The sequence below is a fragment of the Felis catus genome, chromosome D3 (genome assembly GCF_018350175.1).
Source record: "Felis catus isolate Fca126 chromosome D3, F.catus_Fca126_mat1.0, whole genome shotgun sequence".
Lineage (NCBI taxonomy): Eukaryota > Metazoa > Chordata > Mammalia > Carnivora > Felidae > Felis > Felis catus.
In genome coordinates, this window is record NC_058379.1 from 43,246,227 (window position 1) to 43,264,197 (window position 17,971).

At 46.3% G+C, this 17,971-nt stretch overlaps 1 protein-coding gene across 3 annotated transcripts in view; it reads left to right on the forward strand.

Moving 5' to 3' along the window:
• Positions 1-17,565, forward strand: part of ENOSF1 (enolase superfamily member 1) — a 29,855-nt gene extending 12,290 nt beyond the window's left edge. For all 3 annotated transcript variants that reach the window (XM_023241797.2, XM_045041730.1, XM_003995053.5), the window contains 13 exons: positions 1,110-1,196; positions 1,560-1,586; positions 3,700-3,772; positions 3,896-3,934; positions 4,297-4,379; positions 5,185-5,219; positions 7,324-7,411; positions 9,079-9,213; positions 12,486-12,527; positions 13,805-13,934; positions 14,168-14,267; positions 16,498-16,579; positions 17,161-17,565. In XM_023241797.2, the coding sequence (XP_023097565.1) occupies positions 1,110-1,196; positions 1,560-1,586; positions 3,700-3,772; positions 3,896-3,934; positions 4,297-4,379; positions 5,185-5,219; positions 7,324-7,411; positions 9,079-9,213; positions 12,486-12,527; positions 13,805-13,934; positions 14,168-14,267; positions 16,498-16,579; positions 17,161-17,262 (1,023 nt within the window). In that variant the 3' untranslated portion in view covers positions 17,263-17,565. The remainder of the gene's footprint in view (positions 1-1,109; positions 1,197-1,559; positions 1,587-3,699; positions 3,773-3,895; positions 3,935-4,296; positions 4,380-5,184; positions 5,220-7,323; positions 7,412-9,078; positions 9,214-12,485; positions 12,528-13,804; positions 13,935-14,167; positions 14,268-16,497; positions 16,580-17,160) is intronic.
• Positions 17,566-17,971: the final 406 nt, after the last annotated feature.

A 17,971-nucleotide genomic window follows, 5' to 3' on the forward strand; every position in this document is an offset into this window, starting at 1 on the left:
GCTAGGGAAAGCTTGTCATTATAATAGAACAGAAGAATGTAAAGAATTGTAGCCATAACTGATTGAGGCAAGAATGATCAATGGATGCCCCAGTTTGGGGACAATAGTAATCTTATACTGTGAGGTTACCATTTTCCCTAAGTAAGAGCCCAGTGGACACTGACTTACCTAAGTGCTAAAAGATAATAGCCCTGATAAAAAACCAAAAGGACATTATTGCTTACTTAGAATTTGTGCCAAAAAAGTATGACCTGAATCCCAGTCTGAGGAACACTATTACAAGTCAACCAGCCCATGTGCTTTAAAAATGTCAACAGCATCTTAAAAAAATAAAAACTGTTCCAGATAAAGGGGGACTGAAGAGACAGAACAACCAAATGCAATGTTAATAAAATAAAGTACATTATTGAGGCAATTGGCAGAATTTGATTATGGACTGTTTTAGGCAATAGTATTCTTATCAATGTTATATTTCCTGAATCTGATCATTGTACTGTGGTTATGTGAGAAAATGTCCTTGTTTTTATGACCTACACACAGAAGTATTTAGGGTTCCAGGAGCATGATATTTGCAACTTAAATGGTTCAGTAAAATCAATTGTGTATATATATTATGTGTGTGTGTGCGCTCACACACACACACACACACACAATATATATATATAATATTTGTCTATATGTACATACACAGAAAGAGAGTTGGGAGTAATATACAGGAGTTTTTTGTACTGTTCTTGCAACTTTTCTATAGGTTAGAAACTATTAAAAAAAAAAAAAAAGCATGGGGCACCTGGGTGTCTCAGTCAGTTGAGGACCTGACTCTTGATTTTGGCTCTGGTCATGATCCCATGATTGTGAGATCGGGCTTCATGCTCAGCGTGGAGCCTGCTTGGGATTGTCTCTCAATCCCTCTGCTCCGCTCCCCACCCTGCCCCCAACCTCTAAAATTTAAAAAAAAAAAAAAAGTTTTTTAAAGTATATTAAAAAAGCTTAACCTCTTTGTGAGCTTTTATTGATGGCTTTTAACTCTTGAAATGTGTCCAAGGCTAGGAGACCTAACTATCTCTTTCATGTCTAAGAAATGCTGGTGTATTTTGTTTCCTAACCAGATTGGTCCCGAGAAAGGTGTTGTGCATCTGGCGACCGCGGCTGTTCTCAACGCTGTGTGGGACCTGTGGGCCAAGCAGGAGGGAAAGGTAACTCACTGGAGGAGCACTTGCAGGAGCTCTGTGGAATAATCCAACACGTGGCAGAGGACTAAATAGTTCCTCTACGAGCAGCCTTCTGAAGACCAAAGACGCAGGCCTCCAAAAGCAATGTGGAAATTTGTTTGATGTGTTTTCTCCGTGGCAGTAGTTAGGAAACCATAGGAGTAGGTTAGAAAGGGCTGAGAAAGAAATGGGAGAGCAGCAGAGGTGAGGAGTCAGGAGGCAGCATTAGAGATCCGGGTGTGCCCGTGGGCTGGTGGGCAGGTGTTTGAAAGTGGGAGTTTGAGTTTACTTTCAGGGGAAAAAGTGGGCACTTTACACATGATTTAAAATTCTTTTTTTTCCCCCAAGCCTCTGTGGAAGTTACTTGTTGACATGGTAAGTAAATTCTTTAACATTATAACATTAAACAATTATAATAGTGTTGCAGTATAAACGAGATGGATTTCGTGGATTACTTGCCTTTTGTAAATCAGCAAATATATTCAGAATTGTCTGTGGATCGCCATAGTGATGGTAAAGTAAAACCCCAGTAAACCCTAATATTTCTTTTCTGGTATTTGAGGTAACAGCTGGGTGTGCCCACACACAGTGGTCCATGGGAAGCACTGAGTTTGGGTCCTGCCTCCCCCACTGTGGAGGTTTCACATGTAATGCAAATTCTCTGAGCCTCTGTTTCCCAGTTATGAAAAGGGGATAATCATCACTTCTCTGAGAACCTCATAGAATTGGTTGAAAGACCAAATGATAAAAGTGTTTCACAAACTCTGAAGAGCAAGATGTTATTATTAAGATGTCATCTGGTCACTTTGAATTTAGAGTGTTGTGGTCTCCATTATCTGATTCTGGAAGAGAAGGAGCCAAATGCTGAAGATAGGTACCTCGGTGTTTCCTTCTTCCTTGTCCTGTTTGTGGCAGGGAAGAGCACCTGCCAGGGGAGGAGGAAAAAAAGCTGGGCAATGGGCAAATTAAGGGGGGGGGGTGACCTTCAGACCCAGGCAGACCTGGCTTTGAATGTGGGCTCCTCCACTTTCTGGCAGGTTGACCTGAGGCATGTCACTTAATCTCTTTGAGCATCAGCTGCCTTAGGGTGATGTCTTATGTGGTCACTAAAATCCTGGTAGCCAGCAGATGAAGGCCCTGTTATTATTTGACATCACCATTTGGGAAAAACAAAGAACACCTTGGCTTTGAAGACTGTTGGTCAGCAGACATCGTCTCTTCTCTGGGAGAAAGTAAAGACAGGCGGATATCACACCATCGACATGGTTGCAGGTGGCCTGGGGGCCCCATCTGAAGGGGAAGGACATGAGCCACCCTCTAGGCTTAAGGTTAGGCTTTCAGGGGGTGTAGGAGGCGACTCCCCAAACCGAATGAGTTGAGAGGCACCAGAGAGGTGTGACTTCATTCTTATGGATTCTATTTCCTGTTTCAGTAGTGGCCGATAGTCTTAAAAGAGGCAGAATCTCAGCATTGAGTTTTTTTTACAATTTTTTAAAATGTTTATTTTGAGAGAGAGAGAGTGCATGTGCAGGTGAGTGAGGGAGGGGTGGGGGGGGGAGAGAGAGAGAGAGAGAGTGAGAGAATCCCAGGCAAGCTCCACGCCCATTGCAGAACCCATCGCAAGGCTCGATCACACAACTGAGAGATCATGTCCTGAGCCGAAATCAAGAGTAGGACACTTAACTGACCGAGCCACCCAGGTGCCCCGAGCTTTTACAGTTTTTGACAGACTAGTGGAGGACTGTTGGTCAGAGTAAAACCTGAGAGGGAGTGAAGCTACTGGTTGCTTCCCAACTGTTAGACTGAGATAGGGAGGGGTCTCAACCAGAGATCCAGCTGAGATGTTGGCCTTGCCAGTGTGGTCAGAGTAGTGAGCATGGGGCAGGAAGAGGCGGGGAGAGAACAGCCAGTGATGGTCCAGGGTGGCCTCCCATGTTTAATCCATTCTGTACCTGTTGGTGAAGTGAATTACCCAATTTGACAAGAGAAAAAATTGACTACAGTCATGCTGCTAATAAATAGTGGGCATAGGGTTGACCCGGGGAGCCTGGCTCTGATACCAGCCTTCTTTCCTCTCCTGCTGAGCTGCGCCAGTATCCCAGTCAGCCCTGATGTGTAGAGCAATGATGTCTAGAGAGACACCAGGCGCTCATCTATCCACTTACTCGTGCTGAGTGCTTGCCTCATGCTGGATCCTCTTTCCAGAAGCCATGTTAGTTGGGATGGTTGGAGCCTAGGTGTCGGAGAGGGAAGGGATGGGGAAGGAGGAGGGGGTTGCAGCGGGAGCACCTGAGGATGTCTTTGGGAGTCAGCCTTGACCCTCTGAAGGGCTCTACACCAAGGAATGACAGCATCAAACAATTTAACACAAATCCCAAAGGTCCTTTCCTGGAAAGGGTAATCCCACGTCTCAGTGTAAGCACATCCTTAGAAATATAAGCCATTTGTGAATTGATTTGGGCCTTTCCCCTTCCTGTCACACTGCCAGGACCCCAGGATGCTGTTATCCTGCATAGATTTCAGGTACATCACAGACGTCCTGACTGAGGAGGAAGCCTATGGTGAGTCATACTTAAGTGACAGAACTGAAGTTTTCTGGTACCACTCATGTGGCATGCCATACCTACCATATAGCATGCATGCTTTGTTGTCTAAAAAAGTGATGATACTTTTTTTTTTTCCAGGAATACTGCAGAAAGGTCAAATTGGCAAAAAAGAGAGAGGTGGGTGGTGAGGAAATTTCCTTCATTGTTTTTGCTGTCACTGTCCTTTTGAATGTCCCTGTCGTCTGGGGGTTCATAGCGTCTTCCCAAATGCCTCGTGCCCAGCAGCCAGGCCCTCTGATGGGCGGTTGCGTCTGTATGTGTCCTGGGTGTGACAGGAAGACCTGGGGTAGTTTGACAGCCTTGGTATTTGCATGATTGTGAATGTGACCAAAGGCTGGGTTTGGGGCTAGGTGCATGTGAAAGGCAGGGTCAGAAGGAGAACTGCTGGATTCTCTGGGGGCAGCAGCTTAGCTACAGGCAATTCTAATCCTGAAGGTCCCTGGAAAGCACAAATGTTGACAAGCTCTGTGTTTCCACAGAAAGGCAAATGCTGATGCATGGCTACCCTGCCTACACGACATCGTGCGCCTGGCTGGGGTACTCGGATGACACGCTGAAGCAGGTGGGCATCCGAAGCTGGTTTTGTAGACAGGTTTTATATTCCTGGCTTTCTGGAGTTTTCATGTTAGCTCTTCTAGATCATTGTGGATCCAAGGCCTCATTCTGAAAGCACTTCTACTGGAGCAAAAGTAAAGCCGCTCATATTGTGGGCATGGGACTCTGTGACCTTGTATGTCCCACCATGGGTTCTGGAAGGGGACAGTCCAGGATTTGACCCCAGGCAGAGACAGCAGTGTAGTGTCGTGCAGTGTTACACCTAACCATGCTGAGCCTCGGTTTCCTCACTGTGAAATGGGGAAATAATACGGGTCTTGTGGGTGGTTTGGAGGCTCCAGATAAAAGCTGTGAGTTGTGTGACGCTTGTGGCCCCGTGGCTGGTACTCGGCTGCAGTCAGTGCGAGGTTGATCCCACTGCACTGTACCTGCAGCTGAGAGAAAGACTAGCTTCTGTTTGTTACCCTCACATCCATTAGTTCTCTGGATGCTGCAGGATATCCTAGCTTTAACAAGAGGGATATCAATGCTCCATTGCCCTTTGAGGAGTGTGAACAATTAAAGACATTGTTCCCATAGAGATGAGGAAAGAAAGTCATCCTATGGGTACAAAGAGTTATGGTCTGTTGGCTAAACTGTGCTCTTAATGCATCAACACATAGCTGTTCCTCCGGTTCCCGCTGCTGCCGTAAGTGCATATGAAAGGACATATCAGGGACATATGTAAGTGCATATCAGGGACAACTGGGGTCCTCATTAGACCAAGGGGAGCTCTGCGGTGTGTGATGCTGGCTGTGCTCCTCTCCCCGCAGCTCTGCACCGAGGCCCTGCAGGACGGCTGGACCAGGTAACTTGTTTGCGTGGTAATGAGCTTCACTGCCCCAGTTAGCAGCATGATGGGCCAGGAACAAAAGGCACCAGGGCGGCCCGGATTCGTCCAGGAGCAGTCTCACATGGAGGATACATAGGAGAAGTCTCACTGTAGACCAGGCTTTCTCCAAAGATGAGATGTGAGTCCTAATTACAACCCTAAGACCTTGGAGAAACAGACCTTGGAGATCATCAATTTCAAACACCAGTCCAGAATAGAAATCAACTCTTGAAAAAAAAATTTTTTTTAAGTTTACTTACTTATTTTGAGAGGGGGGAGGGAGAGAGAGAATCCTAAGCACACTCTGTACCATCAACACAGAGCCTGATATGGAGCTTGAATCCACGAAATGTGAGACCATCACCTGGGCTGAAACCAAGACCTGGATGCTCAACCCACTGAGCCACCCAGGCACTTGAGAAGTCTACTCTTTTACTATCAGTAATAAGCATTGACTCAGCTTCCACTTGAAAACCTGCAGAGGCAGTGAGCCTAACTTGCAGGGAGCTTTTGCATTGTTTGAGGGCTCCGTGTGTTAGAAAGAGTCCCAAAATGTATCGAGTCCTTCCCTTCCATGTAACTTCCAGCTACTGGTTCCAGTTCTCTGCAGAGTCAGTTCTCTGCAGAGTCTCCAAGCGTCTCCTCTTCCCCTGGAGTGGTGGACCTTCTCCTTCCCAGGCTGCTTCTCTCCAGACCAACTGTTGGCACTTCTCTGCTTGTCTCTGCTGAGCAGATATGGAACCCTGGGCATCCTAGGGTTTTCCTCTGGATACAGTGTGGCTGTCAGTGGTCCCAAAACCTAACACAATGCAGGACATAGAGGGACCATCATCTCGTGATGTGGTCACCATGAGTCTACCAGTTTAGCGCACAGTGGCACATTCTGTAATAGGTCCCTGGGCTCCCTGCGTGACTCTCAGTCTGGCCACGGGCCCCCTGCTGCTGCCAGTGTAGTCTGGAGCAGGAGCATCAGCATTTCCTGAGAGCTTGTCAGAAATGGCAGTCCAGCCTCTTCCCAGACCGGCTGCTCAGGAATCTGCATTTTAACAAGATCCCATGTCAAAGGGTGACTTGTGTGCACACTAAAGTTTGGGAGGCACTGAATTCTTGTTAACTCCTCAGCTAAATGAAGGGTCGGGAAGTGAGAATTTGAACGAGGCAGCATGAAGCATTGGAAAGAGGCTTGGGATATGATGGATTTGGAATCAGCCTCTTGCCTTTTCCCCTCATCCCCTACAGGTACTTGCTGTGTGATAATGGGCAAATGGCCCAACCTGTCTGAACCTTATTTTCTTTCTCTATAAAATGGGAATAATATTAACTCGTGATTCTCCTCAAAGTTGCGGTATCTGAAAAGGATCAGCACAATGGGAGTCATAGCAGGCGCTCAGGAAGTGCCGGCACCTTCCCTCTTTCTGCATACCTAGGGAAGGCTGACCTTTCACTGCATTGATTCAGGATGAAGCCCTCATATAAACCTCTGCACAGCTGGAGGTATTTTATCAGTCATACTCTTTTTTATTTTTTATTTTTTTTAATGTTTATTTTTGAGAGAGCACGTGCAAGCAGGGTAGGGGCAGAGAGAGAGGGAAACACAGAATCTGAGGCAGGCTCCAGGCTCTGAGCTGTCAGCACAGAGCTGGATGCAGGGCTCGAACCCGCAAACTGTGAGATCATGACCTAAGCCAAAGCCGGATGCTTAACCGACTGAGCCACCCAGGCACCCCTATCAATCATACTCTTTACATTCAGGATGTGACAGGCACTTCTCTTTAATTCCAATTCTGGCTTTTGCTCTTAATTCCTTGTCATGGCACAGCAAAAACTCAGTGTTATTAAATATCTGACTGCTCTCCTAGTTCTTAGACTTTGGGTCAGCGGGTGGTTTAGCCTTATTGCCCTGATACATTTGCCAGATTATTTTCAAGTGGCTTGTCTGGGACTGACCAGAAAAGGGCAAAAGGTTACTAGAAGATATGACCTGTGAATTATTGACAGAGGCGGCTGCTTCTGCAGAAAATCCACGTGTCTTTGTCATGTCAGGACACGTCCAAACTACCAAACCGCATTTATTTTACAGGTTTAAGGTAAAAGTGGGTGCTGATCTCCAGGATGACATCCGTAGGTGCCGACTCATCAGAAACATGATTGGACCTGAGAAGACGTTGGTAAATGTCCTCCCCTACCATTGAGAAGCCTTGTGTGAAGCCTGTGTCTTGGGCCAAAATGCAACTCATTTCAAGCAAGGATTAAGGAATGTTGGGAATTTTATTTTATTTTTTAGAGTTTATTTATTTTGAAACAGAGAGAGAGAGCATGCTGAAGGGGCAGAGAAAGAGGGAGAGAGGGAGAATCCCAAGCAGGCTCCACACCATCAGCACAGAGCCAGATGTGGGGACTTGAACCATGAGATGACCTGACCCAAAGTCAGATGCTTACGCAACTGAGCCACCCAGGTGCCCCAAAGAACACTGGGAATTTTAAAGCTGAGAGAGAGGAAGTACAGATTTGTGTGAGCTGATAGTTTAAAATGTCTGTTCTGCAGAACAGCTTGTGTAAGATCAGGCTTAGGGATTATTCCTGCTTGCTGGCACAGAAGCGCCTGAGCAAGCAGGTCTCCCCTTGGAGCCCCAGTGTGCCATTCTTTGACTCCCCCGAAAAAATACGTCCCTCCTGGTCCATCAGGCGGCCAGTCTCAGGGAGCCAGTGTTGAAGAGATGCCAGACTTTGCTGAGATAAATGTAAGGATCAGTCATTCCTGACTATTTTTATAAGAGATTTCTTATTACATGTAAAATATTTTTATAAAGTCACAAGATGTTTTTGTGGAGTTTGGGAGGCATGTTTCCTAAGTTAACTAAAATAGGAATTGGGTCCTTGACCTAGGATAAGAAGTATCACTATTTATACATGAGTGAATGCTACTTTTAAGGGGCCATCCTTCTCCAAGTAATTTGTGGTACAATTGATTCTAGGTGTCCTGTCATCTGGTTTTCATAGTGCCCCCTGTGGAAACTCTTACCACTCAGCACTTTCTACTAGAGATACCCACCTCCGTGTCTGTCTTCTCAAAGCGTGATAATGTCAGGGTTGGGGAGGCCCTGTCTTAGTCTCTGCACACCCAGCACCTGACTTCCAGGCAGGATCTCCACATGCAGAGAGCCAGGGCCTGGGAGTTAAAGAGGCCTGGATCTGAACTAGCTATTTACGTGGCTAATTGTTCTTGGCAAGTTCCTTAACTTCTCTGCATGTCAGTTTTCTTTTCTGTAAACTGAGTTAATATGAACTGCGTCATAAAATACCCAGTTGAGTAGGTGCTTCATAAATGGTAGAGTTTGGGTTATTTATTATTGTGCCCGACTTATAGTTGGCAATAGTCAATAAATGACTAGTGAACAAATTTAGAATTGACGATGAATGACTCAGAATGTGATAAAGTAGTTTCCAGAACAATGAATACTGCAAGACAGGTGTACTTCCAAGCCCTAAATGCAGATCGGGCCAGAGCTCCAGGGCCAGCAAGCACTTCTCCTGAGCCTAGCCCAGGACACTTCCAGACATCACAGTGGCTCTGTGAGTTGCATTTCCTCTAGAAGACGCATCTAGAGCTACAGTGCCTGTCTTGGTGGCTGTTCTTTGGCTCCTTTTGTAACGGCTGCATGCTGATCCTCCACAGAGGAGATGTCAGGCTCCCTCTGGAAGTCTTGCTCAGCAGTTGGTGGCACTGAGTGACAGCATTTCCTCCCTCAGAGCTGCAGTCCTGTCACAAGTCAGTACCAGGCAGACCTCATGGTGAAAGATCTCTCTCTCTCTCTCTCTCTCTCTCTCTCTGCAGATGATGGATGCCAACCAGCGCTGGGATGTGCCTGAGGCAATAGAGTGGATGTCAAAGCTGGCTGAGTTCAAGCCACTGTGGATTGAAGAACCCACCTCCCCTGATGACATTCTGGGACATGCCACCATTTCCAAGGTAGAAAAGCCGCTCCTGCCTCTGTCACTACTGCCATGTATTTTTGTTTGTGGGTTTGGTTTGACAGATCCCAAAATCCCGTTGCTTCTTCCCTTTTACATTTTTACATATTTTAGAGACAGTACATTGCTAAAAGTTGAAAGGCTGCCAACAAACCAAAGGTTAATAGACACGGCTCCAGACTTTGTAAATATAGAAATCTGACTGATACTAAAATATTTTACTCCCCCAGAACGAAACAAAAGTGCAGATTCCTCTGGTGGACTCAAAATACAAGGTTTACTTAGCTAATGCCTAGGTCAGGCCTGCCCAGGAGAAGGCTACCTGGAGCCCTCACACCAACACACTTCCTGCACCGATCCACCCGGCTTCCCTTCCTCTTGGGTTTAGGGACACCCTGATATGTCAGAGCATCTGAGAACATCCTTTCTCTCAGGGTGTGTCTCCCTTTAGGCAGGTGTCCAGCACGGATATATATAAAGCCAGAATGCCAGGTAGTTAATTTATAAGGAGAACTCCCAACTTCTGGGAGCACTAGAGTTTTGTATCCTCTGACCAGAGCAAGCTCCACAAGGAGCCACATTAAACCAGAGGTTGTTGGGTGAGTGAAAAATCAGGACAGGAACTGGTGGTGCGATTTAAATATGAGACGGTGTCAGTCCAGTGTGGCCCCGCGCATCTCCCCACAGTGCATGGATGTGCCTGCTCCTGGCACCAGGCATGTTGAGCCTTAAGCCTCACCCCTCCCCTGGCAGTGCCTGCCTGCCCAGCCCTGGCCAGCACTCACCCCTACTCCCCTTTTACGTTTTCCTCTGATAACCCTTCCTCCCCAACATTGGGTTTGTAGGTTCGCTTGCTTTATAGTCCATTCCTGCCTGCCTGGGAGATTTTTTCCCCTGGTGTGACTTTGCATTGCTATACTCTCCCCTAATCTGAAAATTGTCACTGTGAGGACAGTCAGTTCCAAGTTCTGGGAAAGATACCTCAGTGTGTCCTACATGAAGTCATAGGTCCTACTGGAGCCATTCTGCTCCATTTCTCTCAGTAAATGAATATATGAGCTTCTTATGTGGGACACTCCACAGAAGCCTGTGTTTGAGGGATGCCCTCCCACTCTCCCCACTTCACAGCCTAGCTGGAGAGAAGAGGGTAAGACATGGGGGCATGCTAGGTGGGGCCCTGAGCACTGAGGACAGTAGAAAGAAGGTCACTGAAGGCAGGCGTGGGCTGGGATGGTGGAGTGGCCTTGTGGAGGTAAGACAAGAGCTGACCCTGAGGAAAGCTGTACTGCAGGTGGGGGAGACGTGAGCAGCAGTCGTGGGGTGACCATGTTGATTTAAACAGAACTGAAAGCTTCTGAGGAGTCGTTCTGAAATGAGAATCTAGTGACAGGCCATGGTTCGAGAAACAAGACGTTTGCCTCAGGGTTCTTATGGGGGTAGCCATGCCCTAGTGCTGCCCGCTTGCCTACACAGGGACTTGCACCGCTGCCCACCTGGAGGGTCTCCTCAGAAGCTCTTCTGGGTTTCAGCCATCTGAGGTCTTGTTTACATAGGGAAGGCCATCCACTCAGGAGGCATCCCATGAAGTGGGTGCAGACAGACCAAGGCCAGGGGAAGCCACAGAAACAGCAGGCCCTGGAGATCCCCAGCACAGGGGCTGTGGGGAAGATGGGTCCATGGGGCCAGACAGCAGGTCCGTCTGTGCAGAAGATGTGGCCCAACACAGTGAGCCACCATAGTGTCTTGAAGGAGAGAATAGGATTAAAGAAGATTTCACTGGGAAAAAACATGTAGGATGGATTGAGACACGGGGTACAGGGCAGGTGTGGAACAGACAGAAAGAAACTGGAGGCAGAGAGTAGAGCTAGGAGGCTTTCCCAGTAACCTAGGAGGCCAGGTGGTGAAGGGAGAGGGCAGCTAGAATAGAGCAGGTTCAGGAAATGATTAAAAGGAAGAAATAAACATTGGTACCTATTTAGTGTCAGAAACATATTCTTTAAAATGGTAGAGTGAATGACTTCCCCCCTCCTCTACTACTTTTCCCCACTCTGTTTTTTTTTGTTTTTGTTTTTGTTTTGAGATAACCGAGAACATTTAAATTAGAAGTTCCTGAAAGCATAAACAAGGAAGCTAGAAGGTGCCTCAGCGACCATCTGCTCTAACTTTTGACCTGGAGACGAGGAGGCCGAGGCTTCTGGTTTTCCATGAATCATCCATGTCCACATATCCCATTAGAGGCGGGACAGCTAGCAGGATTGGGGATACCTGGCTCCTAAATTAAACGTTATCTATTTATTAGAGAGAGAGAGAGAGAATGCAAGCAGTGGAGAGAGAATCTCAAGCAGGCCCTATAGTCAGCATGGAGTCGAATGCGGGGTTCAATCCCACAACCCTGGGATCATGACCTGAGCCGAAACCAAGAGTTGAACACTCAACCGATTGAGCTACCCAGGTGCCCCTAGGGCTTTTCTGTAGGGGAGTGGTTCTATCTAGTGGTTCAGATGTCTGCCCTGGCTCTGGAGTGGGCCTGGAGTTCAAGCCTGGGCTCTACCCCTTTCTAGCTTTGTCATCTGGGAACAGTTGCTAGCCCTGAACCTGTTTTGCCTCTGTGAAATGGGGGTGATGATGATTCCTGTCCCAGTGGGCTGTGATGAGCAGTCATTTCAGTCACGGTTTCACACAGTTGAGAGCACACCACGCTAGTAAGAGCTCAATGTTAGCTATTGGTGCCACTGATACCTGAGGAGAGTGCCTATGGCCTCGCAATCCCGGTGGGGGCAGGGGAGAGCAGCCTGGAGCCCAAGTGGAGGGAAGTGAGGTAGCTTCAGGCAGTAGGACTGAGAGAGCAGTCTGAGTCTAAGAAGACTCCAGCACTTGCCAAGTGAGCATTTCACCAGGTTAGGAATGAGCTTACCCTGACCTGTAAAGTGGATCTAAGACCGCTTGCTGAGCTTGAAGGGAGAGGGCTCTAGAACAACTACAGAAGAGGGGGGTTGGGAGAATCTGCAGAACTGTAGCCGGGAAGGGAACTAACGGCAGCATATGAACTAGTGCTGACTGTATCCTCTGTAGGCACACACAGCCGCTCTTGTGTGCGTACATCATCCCCTTGACCACCTTCTGCCATTCCTTAAACTTCACACGGCTCCACAGCAGGGACGTTTCCTTCTTCAGCTCTAAGTAGTTAAGCAACTGTAAATATTTTTAAACATTGGGAGTTTCAGTTTAAAGGTTTGGGAAAATAACATCAAGTTGCCTTATATTTTACAGGCATTGGTCCCACTAGGAATTGGTGTCGCCACAGGAGAGCAGGTAAATGACATCTCCTTGGGGACAGTACACATTGGCCAGCCACTGAGGACACTGGCATACATTAGGTTACATCACCTGTGTTATTTTGAGTTTGGAAGCTTTCTTTTTCTTTTTTTTTTTTTAATGCTTGTTTACTTGGAGCGAACATGAGTCGGGGAGGGGCAGAGAGAGAGAGAGACAGAGAGAGAGAGAGGAACCCAACCAGGCTCCATGCTCAGCACAGAGCCTGATGTGGGGCTGGATCCCATGACCATGAGATCATGACCTGAGCCGAAATCAAGAGTCAGACACTTAATCAACTGAGCCACCCAGGTGCCCCCGAGTTGGGGAGTTTTAATTTCAGAAATGGGGATATTTTACAGCACATCAGTAGAGCCTGGAGTCAGATACAGTCAAAAGTTTGTCTCTTTTCCCACAATTTATATGACTAAGGCCATTTATCTTCTTCAAAGTATCTAATCAAAATTCACAAGGCAGCAATTTAAAGCTGCTCATGCAAGGGCATAAGATGCACTGTATGGTTTTAAGAAAGCCAGCTTCCAAACGGAGTAAACATTATTGCGTTCACTCTTTGTGCTTATAAAACGAAGCACAAATGCCTGCCAAAACCTGCGGCAGTCCACCCACGAGCAGAGCAGTGTGAAGGAACAGATTCTCAGTTTTCCCAGCAAAAGGAGCAATGCTGTTTAGCCGTGTTTTTTGTCGTCCAAACCACCTGCTCATCGTCATCACCATATTTCATCCTGATGTTTGCTTCACTTCCCACTTGCCAGTCACTATGACAGCATTTCCTTAATAGATGTCAAGCTGATGTGACTTTAGCATGACCGTGGTGTGACCATTCCACTAACGGATTTATAAAGCAGTGAGCAGCGAGGTCCCCGGCTTGTATTATCAGGGCTTGCTTCACGTGGGTGAAAACAAAGACTAGATACAGTCCAAGCTTCCAGAGGCCGCTGAGGAGTGACTTGGAATTGGCGCATTGCCAGGTGTAGATACCCTAATGGCCAAAGCTGACTCTTCTAATTAGTTTTATTTTAAACGGGTTTTTTTTTTAATGTTTATTTATTTTGGAGGGAGTGCCAGCGGTGGAGGGGCAGAGAAAGGGGACAGAGGGTCCGAAACAGACTGTGCGCTGACAGGCTGACCACAGTGAGCCTGATGTGGGGCTCCAACTCACGAACCGCAAGATCATGACCTGAGCTGAAGTCGGACGCTCAACGACTGAGCCACCCAGGTGCCCCATTCTGTTGGTTTTATTTTAATTCTATTTCCAGTGCCACAATAGAGTCATATTTAAGCAGCTTCTCCAAGCGAAAGCCCTGCAGTTTCTCCAGATTGACAGCTGCAGGCTGGGAAGTGTCAATGAAAACCTCTCAGTGTTGCTGATGGCCAAAAAGTTTGAAAGTAAGGGCACCCTGGAGGTGCGCACCAAACCTCCATTTCCTGCCCACCACACACCCGTGGGGCCCTCTGTCGGGTTTAATCAAGGGCTCTTTGACGATTTTTATCCTGGAGTTTCATCCCTCTATACTAATGAATGACATAATCACCTGTGGGCAATGAGAAAACCTGGAGGTTCTCTTTCATCCCCACCCCCACCCTACCTGGCATTAAGTAGAAATCTGTCTTTATTGTAGTTCCCGTTTGCCCCCATGCTGGTGGAGTTGGCCTCTGTGAATTGGTACAGCACCTGATTATATTTGACTTCATATCAGTTTCTGCAAGCCTTAAAAACAGGTCAGTAACGTGGAGTTAGCTTCAGAAGTGTCCCTCGGTCCAGGCCAGACCTTTTAAAATTCTGCTCTGGCGACCAGAGGCGCTAAGAACTCTGTCCATTGCCACATCCTATAACTCAAAGGCCAAGTTGGTTTTGCTTCCTCTTCTTCACATGCAGCCATTAAACTGGAGCCCCAGCAGTGGACAGAGCTCTTTTTCTTTCATGGGGGTGGGGTTTTGGTAGCTGCCTTTGTTTTCTAAGTATGTGATGGGTGGGTGGGTGGGGGTTGCAACCAAGTGGAAACCAGAACCCCTTCCTTTTTAAAGCCTTGCTTTCATCGTGTGTGTATTCTCTGCTTCTGTACAATCTCCTGGTCTCAACGCTGTAGTCTTCTGTAATCTGGCTGCATCTGGTTCCATCTTGTTTCTCAACACATCCCAGGTGAACTTTAAGACAGTCTTCTGATCATCTGCACACATATGGCTTTACTATGCATTTCTTTCCTCTTGGAATTAAATGTGGAATCGCCGAAAGATCACTAGAGGTGATCTTTATATGGCAGAAGCATAGAAAACGTGCATGGGAATGGTAAACACCAAATGCAGGACCATGAGAGAGAAACGGGATCCGTGAGGGTTTAGACTGGGCTTCAGTGATACAGTACCTGTCTCAAGTCAGGTGGTGAGTAGACAGATGCTGCCTTTTATGTCTGAAATATTTTGTTCGATAAGAAGTGAACATTCCTGGGCTATTCTGCTTTTGCCCCTCTCATTTCTGTTCTGAGGGTGGGACCAAGGGGAGGTCAACCTTGAAAGGTCCTGCCAATCTGGAGGGCCGAGAGGAGGAGGGCGAGCCCCGAGAACAGTGCGCTGCGACCACCCAGGAGTGGGCAGAAGTGCCTGGTGCCACCCTCCTGAAGCACACCTCGCTGCCGGGATGCTGCTGTGCATGCAGAGCAGCCAGCCACAAGGCACAGGCGCAGCTCAGCACCCCTGCTTTACGACTGTGTGGAACACCCGTTCCCTGCTCATCCTTCAAGGCCAGAACATCCTCTCCCATGGGGCTGGTTCTTCATCTGTAGCCTGTTCTTTGTAGATTACACATAGTGCATATTCTAGTCGGTAACTTAGTCTCTGTGTCCACTGAAACCATGAGGCCCTGTCTCACCAGGTCCTTTGTGAATTCCCAGCACCGGGCACACGGGCTGCCTGTCATGGCTGTTCATTAACCTGTGGCTAAAGCAAGGTGGCAGAGTTAGGTTACTTGCCCCAAGTCACAAAACTAGAAGGTAGCTGACCTCAAATCTGAACACAGACCAGTCTGGTAGTAAAACCTGTGCTCTTCTTCTAAATCGTGTGTAGCTGGATGGGATCTCATTTGGTGATTTTAGTCTATTCATCTAACTTTTGGCTAAAGGCACCCAAATAATCCCAGATACTTATAGAGTCTAAACTGATGGGAGTAATAAAACCTTTACAGATCTTTCTTGGCTGAAGATGGCTTAACATTCTGACAAACCCAGCATAACATATTGATTACTAATATATAGTAATAGATTGTTATCAATTATTGATAAATATTAACATTAAAAATACATTTAAAAATGCATTTAATACACCTAACCTACTGAACATCATAGATTAGGCTAGCTTACCTTGAACATGCTCAGAACACCTGTATCAGCCTAAAGTTGGACAAAATCATCTGACACAAAGCCTATATTGTAATGAAGTGTTGAATAGCTCATGCAGTTTATTGAATACTGTGCTGAAAGTGTTAGGTTATATGGGTACAAACGGTTGTCAGTATACTGGTTGTTGACCCTCATGATGGCGTGGCTGACTGGGGTCTGCTGTGCCACAGCCCAGCATCATGAGAGAGGATCGTGTCACACATCACGAACCCAGGAAAAGATCCAAACTCAAAATTTGAAATACAGTTCTCCTGAACACGTATGGTTTTTGCACCATCGTGAAGTCAAAAAATCTTAAGTCAGACCATCCTAAGTCAGGGACCATCCGTAGTTACAAGAGACTTTTGGTACCCACATGAGGAGACTTCAGCCAAGCATTACTTTATTTTGCAGATGGGAAGGACCTGAGGCAGAGGTTGAAAGATTTGCATAGAAACCTGTGCCAGATCAAGTCCACCCTTTCTTTAGTGGTACTCACCCCTTTGCTTGGACAGTTAGTACTACATAAATGATCTAACGCAAGGCATTATTGCCCCAATCTGATTCCTTCCTCCTAGGATGTGCGAATATGTCGACCACCTGCATGAACATTTCAGGTATCCAGTGACAATCAAGAAGGCTTCCTACATGCCTCCTAAGGTGAGCTCGGCCAGAGAGGCCTCCCTGAGGAAGCACTGCCAGCCCCTGGTAGACTTGTTCTAGTGGGTTAGACCCTGGAGCACAAAGCTCTGTCTCCTTAGAGTTTATTTTCAGTATCTAAAAATTACAAATGGCTCCTTAGTTAGCAATATCAAATTCCCAAGGCCCAAAGGTCAGGAGTTGAGGGTGAAACTGCTCCGACAAGGCTTCTCTAATGCAGGCCTTTCTTCCCGACACCAGCTGAGACCTTAAAATGCATTTCTTGTGCAAAAACAAACCAACCAAAAGAACAAAAAACAAACATGGCACCACCTGGAGGTTAGTGAACTGAAACGTTGAGACTGTGGTTGTGTTATCTGGACCATTAATCTTCACCATGTCCAAGACATTGGGGTTCGTTTTCAGCAACAAGAGATTGAATTGGCAAAGGAAGTGTGATTAGTTTAATCCTGAGAAGCAGCCAGTAGTGTGTTCCTCATTTCAAACAATCTGAAAACAGCATCTCTACAGGCAGCAGAAATACATAAGTGAGTTTTGTTCTGGGTGGTTATTAACACTACTCTATTTTTTGTCTTTGATAGGATGCTGGTTATTCAACAGAAATGAAGGAGGAATCTGTAAAGAAACACCAATATCCAGATGGTGAAGTCTGGAAGAAACTTCTTGCTGCTCAAAATAATTAAATGTTCAGCCCCAATACTCTTTCCTTTTTCAAGTGAAAAGGCTTAAAACTTTTTGGGTATGGTTTTACAAAAACAAGGGGGAAAAAATCACCCTAGCAATCAAAACAAATTCAGCTGAAAGTCCTGTTAACCTCAGGAATCAGCTCAGTCATCATTATTACTTAATTCTTTTAGCAAATAAACACATATTCTCCTTATTAATCCTTAAACAAATTTAGATTTAACTCAAAATCCAGAAAGATGTTCTTACAAAATTTCTATCAAGTGCTGGTACCTAGACATTAAACTGCACTTTGAGAATAAGCAGGTTATTTAATTGTTGGAACAATGCCTTATTCTGTCTGACATCTGTCAGAAATTAGCAGGGTAAAAAAATAGTCCTGCAGTGCCATGTGTGTGTCACAAAGGTAACTGGTGTGTAACAAAGGTAAAAGGATTTCACAGATAAGCCCCGGAGTGGTTTAGCATTTCTATTCTTGCTCAGTCTAAATCTATCAGTAGAGGATTCACACGATACTGAAACTATGGCAGCAGTAATGAGCATAAAAATGGCATTTCATGTATTATTTTTCCATAACCCTTAAGTAAACCTTTATCCTAAATGGTCATTAAATGCTAATGATAAAATGCAGCCAGAATTAGATGAACTGCAGAAAAACAGGGCAAAATACAGTCTAGTCAGCATTTCTAAAATACACTAACCCTCTAA